This window comes from Muscardinus avellanarius (assembly GCF_963383645.1).
Source record: "Muscardinus avellanarius genome assembly, chromosome: X".
In the NCBI taxonomy this organism is placed as follows: Eukaryota; Metazoa; Chordata; class Mammalia; order Rodentia; family Gliridae; genus Muscardinus; species Muscardinus avellanarius.
In genome coordinates this window covers 23,781,945-23,795,512 of record NC_137792.1, presented here as the reverse complement: position 1 = coordinate 23,795,512, position 13,568 = coordinate 23,781,945, and the positions used below count along the sequence as shown (strand labels likewise).

The window sequence follows — 13,568 nt, the reverse complement described above, 5'->3', positions numbered from 1 at the left end:
TAAACCTTTCTCAATATTATACAAAAATATTCTTATGCATGTAATAAATGTATCTTTAGACATCCAACGTTTTAAAATTTAAAGCAGTCACACCAAAAGTTATTATTGTTAATTTTTAACCTAAACACAGAACACCTTGTGCTTATACAAACTGCTGTTATCATGTGCTCATATATTCTAAACATGAATCTGGCAAATATACTCTGCTATTATGCATTAAATTATGTAAAAAGTATTATCAGTGCAAAACTTGCCTATTCTAAACAATGTTCTTCAACCATCCTCATATATATTCTTTATATATATATATATAATTATTTTGGAAAAATTTAAGGCAAGTGCAATCAAAATTACAAAATCACTATCTCTATTGCTAACATAAGCAGCATTCATATTTAGTGACTGATTTCCTTCCCTCTTTAAAAGAATAGTACAAATGCTAAGTGTGTTATACTTGCTATAGCCAGCTATATAATCTTACTTATAAGCCATATATATCTTTAGAGATATCAATAGAAAAATATACTTCACTGCTGCAATAGTAGAAACCTCTGCTATTCCCTTCCTGTGATTTCTCATCCCATGCCCAGTATTCTTGTGAAGGTACACAGCAATATTCAGATGCCCATTTTGAAGATGACTATGAATACAAGGTCACCTCCTGGTGCAGAATACATAAGATGCAGTACTCATAAGATCGTCACTTGAAAATGTACTTAATTCTATTGTGTTTTTATTTCACTTTAATGATGGCACGGAGTCTGTAAAGAGAAAACTAAAAAAAAAAAAAAACAACAGTCTTATCAGTAACTGCACTTCTAAAGTTAGACTTTGCTGAGGACATGTTATTTGCTAAGGGCATAATTTAAATGGAATCTGAAAAATAAGTTATTTCATAGCCCTGAAAAAATAAAATCAACCAAAAGATAGGAAGCCCATGGTAATACCTTTGGTGCTTTCACAGGCTTTTATTGTGATAGCTGCTGAGTGCAATGCATCCCTCGTTCTTTATAAATAAATAATTCAAGGCTACCATGTAATGGAAAAAATAAGAAATGGAAACAATCACAGAATTTTTATGGGAAAAGTAAGAATGAGCTGACTCTTTTCTTTAAGATAAAATGCATGTCCTTATAGAAAAGTTATTTGAACAGAAATCTGGGTATTTATTTTTAGACTGTGCAAAAAATAATGCACTGGGTAATTTCCTGATGGAGTGCATTACCATGGAAACTCATAGCTGTTGGTTTACAGTGGCACGGGTATTGATTGAGTTCCTTTAAATGTATCAATAATGTGTGTTTTTATTTTCAGAGTGTGTACACATTAGACATGTGCACATATATGTGTACTAATTTAGTATACTAAAAGCAATGTGCTCATTGTCATGATTGATTGTTTTTAACTGCTGTTTTTGAGAATATGTTCTGAAGCTAAATTGGTATATTGTCCCTTCCAGCTTAGTGTAGAAATATTAAAGGCTATATTGCACTTGATGAAATGTACTACTGCATATTATTTTGAGATGCCCTAGTACTGTAAAGCCATAGATGGTAAGAAGGCCTATAGTTATTGTGGAAGTCACTGTGATATGAGTAAAATCTTGTTTTGTTTTATTTATTTATTTATTTGCAGAACTGGGGATTGAAACCAGCACATTTTGCCTTCGAGGTACACCCCCAGCCTTATTTTTTGGCTTTATTTTGAAACAGGGTATCACTAAGTTGCAGAGGGCCTCACTAAGTAACTGAGACTCACTGCAAACCTGTGATCCTCCTGTCTCAGTTTCAGGAGTACTGGGATGACATACATGGGCTACCATGCCCAGCTGAGCAAAATCTTTATAAACCTTAAAAACAACTCTCTAGAAACCTTTGATGTGGCTATACCATAATATATAAGAATATTTTTATATTAACTAACAAGGGCCATCTCCTTGAAATATGCACTGAGGATCAGTGACATGATTGGTTTGTGAGAATCTTGCATCAAAGAGTTCATTCTTCCTAAGAAACAGAGGCTACAGATCTTAACACTGATAATTTGTAGCTTTGTTTCAGGCTAAACAAAGGGTATAGAGATCAAGATTAGGCCAGGGAGGTAAATCTAGCTGGGAAAATTTATTGTCAGAATGAGTGGTTGAAGGGTAAAATAAAGAAAGCAACTAGTTTGCTATTGTTGTGCAGGTTTTCATGTTTTTGAAATAATGCAAGATGATACGTTTTACTAATCATCTCACATAGAATTAAATGTATTGGTACTGTGTGAATGTAGTTTTGTATTTTATGCCGTTCACTAGAATAAAAGTTCTCTAAATTCCATGATGATAAAAATTGCCTGGGTTTCAGCTGGGTGTGGTGGTTTTGTAATCCCAACATTTGGGAGGCAGAGACCAGAGGATCTCAGTTCAGGGACAGCCTCAGCTACTTAGCAAGGCTCTTCGCAACTCAGTGAGACTCTGTTTCAAAATAAAGACTAAAAACTAGGGCTGGGGGGTAGCTCCGAGGTAGAATGTCCCTGGGTTCCATCCCCAGTACTGAAAAAAAAAAAAAAATATATATATATATATATATATATATATATATATATATATATATATATATATATTGCCTGTGTTTCAAGTGCTTTGGAGAGTAAGCAGGGATCTCTGCTTTTAACAAATGCTACAGGTTATTCTTATGCTAAATTGCACGTGAAAAACTCCATTAATCTCTTGATGAAATTGTTAACTTGAGGAAAAACAATTGCTAATTAAGTCTAACTAATTTGATATCCATGTATTTATTTTTACCACTAAGGTCTTTGGTAGCCCTAATTTTATTTTTCTTCCTTTACAAATTGAAAATGAATTGGCAGTAGACCTGTCTCCTCGTAGAAAGAAATTGTGTTTTTAATTTACTCTTAACAGTTACCTGATATTTTTTCTGTTAGATGGCACGCTTTCTTGAAAACATAAATTCCATGGCAATGCTGAACTCTGCTTTCTTGACTAATTCTCTCTTTTTTTTATCTCTTCTACTTGCAGTGTTGTCAAATAAAGTGTTTTTATAATTGAGAGTTTGTAATCACAATTTTTAAATTATGAGGCATGTGGTATGTGTGTGTGTATGTATGTCTTTGTGTGTGTGTTAATGGATATTGTATCAGGGTTTGAGTTATTCCCCAGCTCTATTTTAAAATTTTATTTATTTATTTATTTATTTTGGAACAGTCTAATTTGCTGAGGCTGATTTCTAATTTGTGATCATCTTGTCTCACCCTCCCAAATACTAGGATTACAGATATGTTCTACCATGCTTGGCTAATTATACATTTTGTTATAACAATTTGGAATTATTTAACAAGGAAGACCCGTGTTCATCCACCAAAGTCTATTTTTTTATTCCAAATAGTGAAATAAGTTGTAAGGACAGAAACAACAAATCCTACACTGCTGTTTCTCAAAAAGTGGTGAGTGGGTCCACATTGGAATCATACGATTTATAGATAAATTTTGGACACTGCTCCAATGCTATTGAGCTCAAACTGAATTTTCATTATAAAAAATAGGTGCTGGGGATTGAACCCAGGTCCTTATGCAAGATGAGCATTTTTTTTTTACCATTAAAGTACACACCAAACACAGAATGTTTATTTTTTATAAGGTTTCCAGGCAATTCTTCTGACATCTAAAATTTGAGATTCATTTGTTTGACTCCTATAGATTTCATCTTGGGTTGTCCTCTGTAGTCATCTGGAGAATTCATTAAGAAAATAAAACATTAGGGACAAACTCCAGACCAGTTATTTAGAGTAGAGTATGGGACTTTGGGACTTTTTAAATCTTTTCAGGTGATTCTAAGAGCACCCATGGCTTCATAACTATTATCCTTAGAAAGATGCAATAAAAATATTTCATCCTTCACCAAATCTTTATGACATAATATCAAGTATGTCCAAATCGTTGTTTCTATTCATACATTAAAATATTTAGTACTTGATATCTTATTTTATTTAGAAAAAATTATGCTAAGGAAAGTTTTCTACTCAGCTTGAGACCAGCTAAAAAAGGATTAGAATTCAAAGCCTAGGTTTTCTTTCAAGTTTATAGTTCTCAACAGTTCTTTATTGCCTGGTACAATAGGAGAACTAGAGTTATTATACTTTTAAATTTAAAGCAGTTCAATTTTATTTTATTAATTTTATTTAAGATTTTCATAAACTTACAGTTCTTTTTATGGTTTAGGTAGGAGTTTGGCATGTTCTGTGTTCTGCTTTTTTGGGATATTTTACCTTTTATCATTTTTTATTTAGTTGCTTAATTTTTTGCCAAAGGTTAGGAAAGTGACTGCTTTACCTCTTTTTCCTTAAATCAGTCTTTCATAGTCTCAAGGACTTCTGCCATATGTTGCCTTTCCTAGATTACTATTTTGCCTATATTTTAAATTATTTAAGTACACATCTTTTCTTACCATAAGATAAAACTATAAACAGTATCCACAATGTACTAGTTATATTTTAAAAGGCCTGAATATTTTAAATTAAATGCATAACTGCTCAACAAGTGTCTCCCTTGTGTACAACTGAATATCAATTGACAAATCAAAATTCATAACTTAGGCAAACAACTGGCTAAATGATTTTTCACATTGAGATGTCCTCTATCCTTTTGAGCCTTACCCTGCCCTCCTATGCACAAAATGAGATTTTTGGTTACCTACCTTACCCACTAGCACTATCACTGGACATTAAGCATTGATTGAAAATGCAAGATAAATCAAGGAATTTTTAAAAAGTACTCTTACAGTCTGTACATGAATCCTAATAAATACCATAAGAATAAGTGATTGGGTTACCACTGTTTTAATTCTCTGAATTCATTCTTTGTTTTTATTTTGCAAGTAAATATACATCATATATTAGGAATTTTCTAAAATGACTAAGATGTTGTATTAGTGCCAGTCTTTTACCAATCTGTCAATATTATGAAAGTAATTGAAAATTCCTGAGAATTTATGTATGTCTGAAGTGCACAAATATCCCTAAATATTCTGTAACTATAGAGTTTTCACTTGATATTTTGACTGATGTATCATATTTATAATTCAAAACTTTAAACACTGTAAATTGAACACTGAGTCAGAATCCTTCTAACATTTTGCTTCTTCAACAGAGGTTATTTTCTCACATTTAAAAACTCTACTGAGGTAGAAATGACTCGATGAAATTTTAAATACATTAATGACTTTAAAATTGAGCCTAAAATAACCTTACAGGGTTTTCTCAAACTATTTAAAATTTCATTATGATTTATCTCTGCTTCATCTTTGATAAGTGTTTCTTAAAAGGGTGTCCTCCTAAGATATGAATTCTGCTTAAACACCAATTCATTTTAAGAGGCTTATTCCCTTGTTATGCTTGTGATAGAAAGATTCCGCATCACTCCCTCCACCCAAATAAATAAATAATAAGGTTATTTATCTTAAAATAAAAAGTAAGGCCCAAAACATTTCCCTTTAGATGCAAACAGTGTAGAAAAACAAGATGATTGAAGATCTTCGTCACTTTAAAATATTACCTGAGCGGACTATGTTTTAAGGTCATTATGTGAATAGTGCCTTAAAAAGAAAGAAATAAAATACTTGGGGAGTAAGAAGTAAGAAAGGAAAACACAAAGGAGAACCCACACGTTGTCATTTCTTTCATTTCTGTTTCTTGAAAACTTTATGAAGGAAAAATGTGGAATTTAACCTTAAGAAAACCATTAATATAATAATGACATTTAAGTTACTGAATTAGTTATTCAAACCTCTCAATAATCCAGTAGTGAGGAAAAATGGATTGTAGATGGACTTGGTTTTTTTAAACGAGGTCTTTCTTTTTCTGTTTTTTCCAGTCAACTGGGCATTTCTTAAGTCTCTTCACAACCACGGTAGGAATTAGGCCTAAGAATTATAAGTGTATACAGACATAAACAGAGAGGGAAGGAAAATTATAAAAAGAATTATCAAATTAACAAACATACTTATATATGTTCCAACAACACATTATTTAATTTATTTTCATCTATGATCAGGTAGAAATCAGAAGAAACATTTGTAGCTTAATAAATAATTTAATTTCTTGAATTTCTATGTAACATATAAATTTATTTTTACAGGATATATAGAGAGCATACTCATAGAGAGCAACAGACTTATGAAACAACTATAAAACACAAATTATAATTCGAGTTTAAAATTTCTCATTTTTACACTTGTATTTTCTATTTTCCTATTGCTAGTCAAAGCAAAACCAAATATATAATTGTAAGTATTCTAAGAGAAAAAGGAGTGCCTCCATCACCTACGCATGAGTTACATACATTCTAGATTGTACAAAATCAAAAGAGGATAAGCAAAACTAAAGGGAAACACTATGTAAAATGCACTTTTTACTAGACTGTTGAACAGATCTGAGAGTGTTTGCATTTAAAACATGACTTGAACACCAGCAGAGGAAAATGACTAAATCCACTTTCCTTTTTGGGTTCCCTCAAACTCTGAAAATGTAAAAGGTTTTGTAATTCAATAGAAGATTATATGAACATACTTCCACTACTTTGGTGGAGAGAATACACTACAGATCCTAATTAACAGGAGCATATACTGCAAAAAATATAGACAATTGCCCATGTATCCTAATATTAAAATGTCTTCCTCTCAGTTGATAACCTAAAACACTCACATTTGATCTCCCCAAATTTAATCTCTCATTGACTAGTAAAGATAGATCCAAATTACTTTGCCACATATTCATGCACTATGTAATAATGTCATTTCACATTAAATCTTTTTAAATGACACAGCATGCCCTTTGAAACTTAACATTTATCTGGGTTATGAAGATTGAAATTTACACATTGATATTACATGTAGTACTCTTAAGTTCATGTGCAGTTTTTTTGGATTCTACTCATTTAGTAGTGGAGGGAAAATAGTGCAATACTTGTTTTGCTAGAAAGAGAAGATTTTTCAGACTTATAGACTTTGGGGGAGGCACCCATGAAGGTAGTAAATGGTAGAAAAATAGTTTATTTACTTTAATGAAAAATTGAGAAACATGAGTTTGTCAGTAGATCCAGAAGCTATTTAGAGGAAAATTTACTGAGAAGAATTTATATACCTACACACACAGTATATGTGTGTGTGTGTGTGTGTGTGTGTGTGTGTGTGTGTGTGTAATGAAGAAATAATCTGTTTTCTGAGCCTGGGATGAAGAAATGATATTCAATGAAAGATTGGGTTCTGAGTTCCTTCCTTAGAGTTTGGGCATATTCTATGGATATGACTGACGTTTGATAATAACAAGGCACATATGACTAGTATTAGGACTAACTCTCATCAATATCATCATCACCTGTTATTCAAATTTAGTCAGATCTTTCTGATACTTGTGGTACCATCTAAATTTCTTAATGGGATAAACTTTCATGTTTTTCTAGATCACAAGCAAAAACTAAACCTTTAACTACCACCTCATTCTAGTTTTTTCTCAAAATTCTCTACATTGTTTCAGAGTCATAATTCATGAAACTGGCAAAAAACTTAATTACTGAAAGTCATATATATGACTAAGTCATATATATATATATGACTTAGTAATTAAGTCATATATGACATACATATGCAGTTCTAAATCATTGTATATGAAAGCTGGGTACTTTGGGAAAATCATGTCAAATGGTCATTTCTTTCTTTCTATACTGTGTGAGTTCTTAGCTTTGTTGTAGGAAATATGTTTAAACACTAACTACAAAGACATTTAAAAAATTAGGCACCAGTGCCAAATTGCATAATTTCACATCCCCCCAAACTCTCTTTTAAATGGGTGAAGAAATGGGTAAGCTATCCAAATAACAATAGCCAATTCTTATTTTTTTTGGACCTGTTTTTGATCATATGAATTTTTGGGGGTGGTGGTACTGGGGTTCCTGGAAACCCTTCTACCTCTGGGCTACACTCCCAGACCTAATTTTTTAATATTTTTATTTGGAAACAGGGTCTTTTAAGCCAGTGTGGCTCTCTTCAAACCTGCGCGATCCTCCTGTTTCTGCCTCCCAAGCGTGGGGATTACAAGTGTTCGCCACCACGCCCGGCTCATAGGAAATTTTTATTCAGTATATTGTACGTGTTCCAAAAAAATTGGGCCGTTTTGGGAGAGGACTTGTTTCTATTAGAACAATAATCCCATGAATTTTCATGAATTCCTTACCTTTATAAAGAATGATAGACATAATAATAGCTGAAAGATATGTGGGGTTTACTGAATATCAGTTTAAGAAAATACCCTCAAAATCCGAAATGTCAATAGTATTTTAGGTGAGGAATGTCTTGAGACTCACACCCATGGAAACAGGTTTAAACACATTATGAATTTTGTTTGGAATTTCAAAAGCTTCATTATTAACTTTAATCTTCTTTGTTCATCCAAGTTACCCTTGACCTCAAGCTTAATGTCTATTATTAAGGACAATCAAAATCTGACTGTTGGTATCTTAAATGTTCAGAACATTTAAGTGGAAAGGATTCATGATAGGGCAAGAAATAGCCTCTGCTTCCACTGACAAGCTTCATCTTTTAAGAAGCCCAGTTGCATCATCATCTCTTTGTAATAACTGTATATATTTTTTAGAAAAACTTTCCACAATAGGGAATAAAGGTGTGTACATGGGGTTTTAAAACTATTTAATAATATTTACCTCTACTAATAAACTACATTAATCATGGTATTTGTGGTCAAGAAAGTTCAGATCAGAGATAGTAAGGGAATATTTTTTGTTCATGTTTGTGTATTCTCTTAGTTCAATTTCACTTATACAATGCTGATGCTATGCTTCTAATTTCAATAAGCTTTCTTCTGGGACTAAAAATATAAGCCAACACTAATAAAAAGGAAGAAATTTAGTACAAGATAAAAATACTCCTTAAAAATGAGAACTTGTGTATCATTCTAGAATCAGAAAATACTTCACGAATGTATGAACAAATGTTTTCCTAGAAATGATGATCTCAATTTATATAAATAATTTCTGAAAAGTTAATGTCTATTCTAGGATAAACAACACTTATTTAGAGTTTAGGGGTTGCCTCTCAGTTAATATTTGTTCTTGTTATATCTTAATAATAAAAATATGGAAGAAATCAGTATCTATATACTTGAGATTAAGTAGATAGAGTCCAAATACATACACTATGAAGAAAATAATAATTACAAAATGAGGGACTGTTTGAACAATTAGGTGATTAACTATCAAAATATAGAAGGTTCGGTCTCAAGTCATTATGTCTTCGATTTATTTCATAGAATTGATCTAAACTTAAATGAACCAGCTACATAAGATACAAATATTGTTTCTGCCCATAGAAGACCTATGGAATGGGGTACAAATTAAATAACCAAAGATCTGAGCACCAGAATAAAGTGTAGGACGCTCGTAAGCAGCAAGTTGAGGTTACACTAAAGAACCAGATGGACGTTTGAATCCATAGTGTATCATTCAGAGCCCAAGCGGCGATTGGCGAAAAACAGGCAATATCAAACATCACACATGTCCAAGTCTGGAAGTTCATTCTCTCCCCCAGCTTGGCTAACATATTCACATTTTTCAACTGTGTTTTTACAACTAGAATATTCTTATCCCCCAGAACCCCACCGAAAAAAGAGGATGAAACCTAAGTACTAGGGGAAATACATTTTTTTCTTATTTTATTGTGAGTTCTAACAGAACTTTTGTTAAACATAGAGCACATGAACACATGACAGTTTCCTTCATTTGTTCTCATATGGAGCTGATAGAGGAATACTTGGGAGGAATGTTTCTAAAGCCATAGATAGCTTCTTCACATTTATTTCAATTTTTAAATATGACAAAGCATTAGAGGAAAAAAGTTTCTTAAGTTGTGAGAATATCAAATATTACCCATCAATCCCTGAATCATGCTATTCAAAGTGCTTAAATCTACGCTAAAAATAGAACAAAAAATGTACTCCCAATGCAGCTAAATTAACACCTATGGATGCCTAAAATATGACTGTGGTCTGATTACTTCCTCTACATTTATTCCACACTTCCATCGTGCATGTAAAAAAAAATAAAAATAAAAAATTTAAACAAAGAAATAAACCAGGCCATTGTCACATTTACAGTTTTCTGAGCACTGGGGGAGTTTGGAATCCAGTCCAATGAGGTTCACTGCCACCAGTCCCTGACAGGTGTCCATAGTACAAGGTAAACAATGGCCTTCTCAGATTCTGAAAATAACTCAGTGTGCAAAGCTGACCTTAAAGTTTTATGTGTCCTTGCAGCTTCAGTTCTGGTTTGTGAAAATGTGACACGGATCCAAGGGGAGCACAGGAATAGAGATGAATTGTTGAGAAGGACCCAGGCAAGTTGTCAGGGAAGTAAACATTTTTTAAGCAAATAAAAATCAATGCACATCCCAAGGCTCCTTTACTTTGTCAAACAGACACTGAGACCTTTGCATCGTTACAAAACGCTTACACTCGTCTCTCAACACATTTGCAGTTCTATCTTACTCTCCCCAATGATGAGCTCTATCGCAGTTTACACTTTTTCTTCTTTGTGGCCAACTCACACATTAGCACTGTGATCAAGATTTTAGAATTTCTTTCTCATTTTATGGTGGTAGGAATAAAGCAAACATACAACAGTCACTATACAATCCCACAGACAATGATTGGGATAGAAGTTCCTACAATGATTTACTAAAGTAAGGTATAAGTTCTATTATCAGTGTTTTTGTCACATTGATTTTTTAAAACTAAAAGCTACATAGGTAATATTTCCTTTAAACAATTCTGCCCTCTGCAGGTTCCTTTGTGATTGAGTTTGCTTCATTCTTAACATGAATATGAATTAGCTGCTTATTTCATTGATTTTTAAACATAAAGCTAAGTGGTAAGTGATGAATTTCCTGGGAGCATCAACTTTCTGTTTCTGAAAGAATCATATAGCTAAAGTAAAATTAATTCTTTACACAGTAAAACTAATTATTTTAAATACTTTCTCATCTAATTTTAAAACTATTTTTGTAAATAATGTTTACTTTGAAAATACTGACCTCTGTTGTATTCGTATGTTCGACCTCCTGAGTTCTTATTTAAACACTTTGATATTAATAAGTGTTGCTTATGTTCACAAACGAAAACCAAACACTTAATTCTGAATGTAGCCTTAAAAATTAAATACAAGCGAGTTAACATTTAAATACAAGGGACCCCACAAGAAGATTCACAGATTTTTCTCTGACTATAGAAAATAACATTTTGTATAATACAAGGTGACAAAACATATTTGATGACACATCCTGTTCTTCCCTTTGGTTTGGAAGCCTTCGTTATAAATTTCATTTTGACTCGCCTCGATTCACTCTTTTGAGTTAACTTGCCTGGCATTTGTACATGATATTGTTTGCAGAAAAATTATAGAGGGAAAGAGGAAGTAGAATACTAAACAAAAACAACCACAAACACATTCATGCCTTTCCAGGAAGTGATCAAATATAGGGCTTATTTTTTTTTGTTGTTTTTTTGTTTTTTGTTTTTTTTTGTTTTGTTTTGTTGTTTTATATATATTTATATATATATATATATTTATATATGTATAGAAGGGTACATCAACTCATTTAAAAAACGGAAACAACACTCTCCCTCATTTTCATGCCCTTGATCTTTTCTTCTTAGCACTCTGTAGCACACCTTTGGGTCTAGAGTGTATTCTGAAGAGCAGTGAATTAAATGTTAAGACAGTTAGACCCACCCCCACCCCTCTGCAGAGTTTACACATCATGCTGCCATTAGAAGGGTGAGGTGGGAAATGAGGTGGGACAAGGAAGATACTCAGGGCTCTGACTGGCGGGGCCCTCCTATGAACAAGTGTTCTTCTCTCTCTCTCTTTCTCAAATGGTCATGCTGGCGTTCGTCGCACTGCTCTCTGAAGGCCGACGTGGCCCAGTTGATCCTACGCAGAACCTGAGAGAGGATCCGGTGCTCCTTGTCCCATCAGATAGATTTGTCCAAGCACCCCAAGGAAATGTTAAAAGCAAAATAAATTTTAAAAAAAGGAAATAAAAACCCATTCTAACACTAAACTAATGAAGCAAAAAAGGGTTTTCTATCTATACATCAGTCTCTTCTTTAAAAAAAAAATGTAAATTTACAAATTCCAATGACATATAAAACAAAGTCAAAAAATGTAATGATAAGAGACATGGTAAAACAGGAAGACACTGATGCTACAAAGAAATTCCAAAAAACATATGTACAAGACCCTGTTTTTCCTCGTGTTCTAGAGATTGTAATGCATGTTTTTAACAGTAGCAGTCGAGGATTTAGTTCCAGGCACTGGACTGCAGATTCCACTCCAACTCCCAGGGACGGGCTGTCCCTAACTTTTCTGTCACCAGATCACACTGGATATACTGGTCTCCCTTGGCAACAGCGGCAGGATGGCACTGTTTGTGTGGGCCTCGTCTGGATTCTGCTCCCTGCTTGATTTTGTCTGTGGCCGCTGCCCGTTGATGAGTGTCATAGGGATGTTACAGTAGGTATGCTGATTTCCTATGGAGGTAAGAGGCAGGGTGCCAGTAGGAGGTACGTCGTACTCATAGCTTCGGTAGTAGTGTTTCTGACGCATTTGCGAATGGTACGTGTTGTGAAAGGTAGAACGGAGATCTGGATGGGCAGTGGCTAGAGCTGTGGAGGTGGCCGCAGCCATGGAAATGGCTGAGACAGTCTGCAGCTCCCCAAAAGGCCCCTGCTCACTGACATCTAAAGCCTGCTCGTGTGTAATGGGTTCTATCCTCTTAAAAGGCATTTCATACTGTAAACGTTTCCAGAACTTAGAGTTCAATTTGTTGCATTTTGGTCCATGCCACTTAATAACTGTCAGGAGCTTGATGGTGTGCTTGAGGGCTTCCACCTCCTGGTAGTTCATAATTCCTCGTAGTTCACTGCATTCGATCAGTATCACTTTAATTTCTCCAGTCACAAGCATGTTTCGAAGTCTAGTCTCCAGTTCAAAGATGCTCCAGCCCCTTCTAACTACGTAATTTGGGGTCATGACAATAATCAGCCTCTTGCTTTGATCTACACATCTTGCCACATCTTCAATGTATGCTATAAAGAGAAAAGAATGTATCCGAATGAATAAACCAATCATAATCACTTGGTTTGGAAAGCTGTCGTAAATTTTCTCTCATATACGAAATGGTAATTGATATTTGTAACACCTTGAGAAGATGAAAATAGCCAATGATCACTGAAAATAGAGTTTGGGCCTTGCTTCTTCTAATGTTAATAGACATATTTTCTCTAGGTACAAATATCTCCTATGATTTCTTAAAATGTAAAAGTCAAATAATGAGACATTTATAGAATAATGAGGTATCTTCTCTGGAGTATCAAAATTAAATTCCATATAAATGTACAAAGACATTTTTTCTTAAGATATCTTTTGTGCCCAAAATTAAAACTGTGTAAAAAGTGATGATCCGACACACCAGTATGCAAACACATATGTAAGTGCA

General features: G+C 33.6%; 1 protein-coding gene across 1 annotated transcript in view; it reads right to left on the bottom strand.

Moving 5' to 3' along the window:
• Positions 1-12,439: 12,439 nt before the first annotated feature.
• The window catches only part of IL1RAPL1 (interleukin 1 receptor accessory protein like 1), a gene marked incomplete at both ends in the record, with an annotated part of 1,089,212 nt that continues 1,088,083 nt past the window's right edge, over positions 12,440-13,568 (bottom strand). Inside the window, one exon of the mRNA XM_080718753.1 lies at positions 12,440-13,158. Coding sequence (XP_080574879.1) covers positions 12,440-13,158 — 719 coding nt within the window. The remainder of the gene's footprint in view (positions 13,159-13,568) is intronic.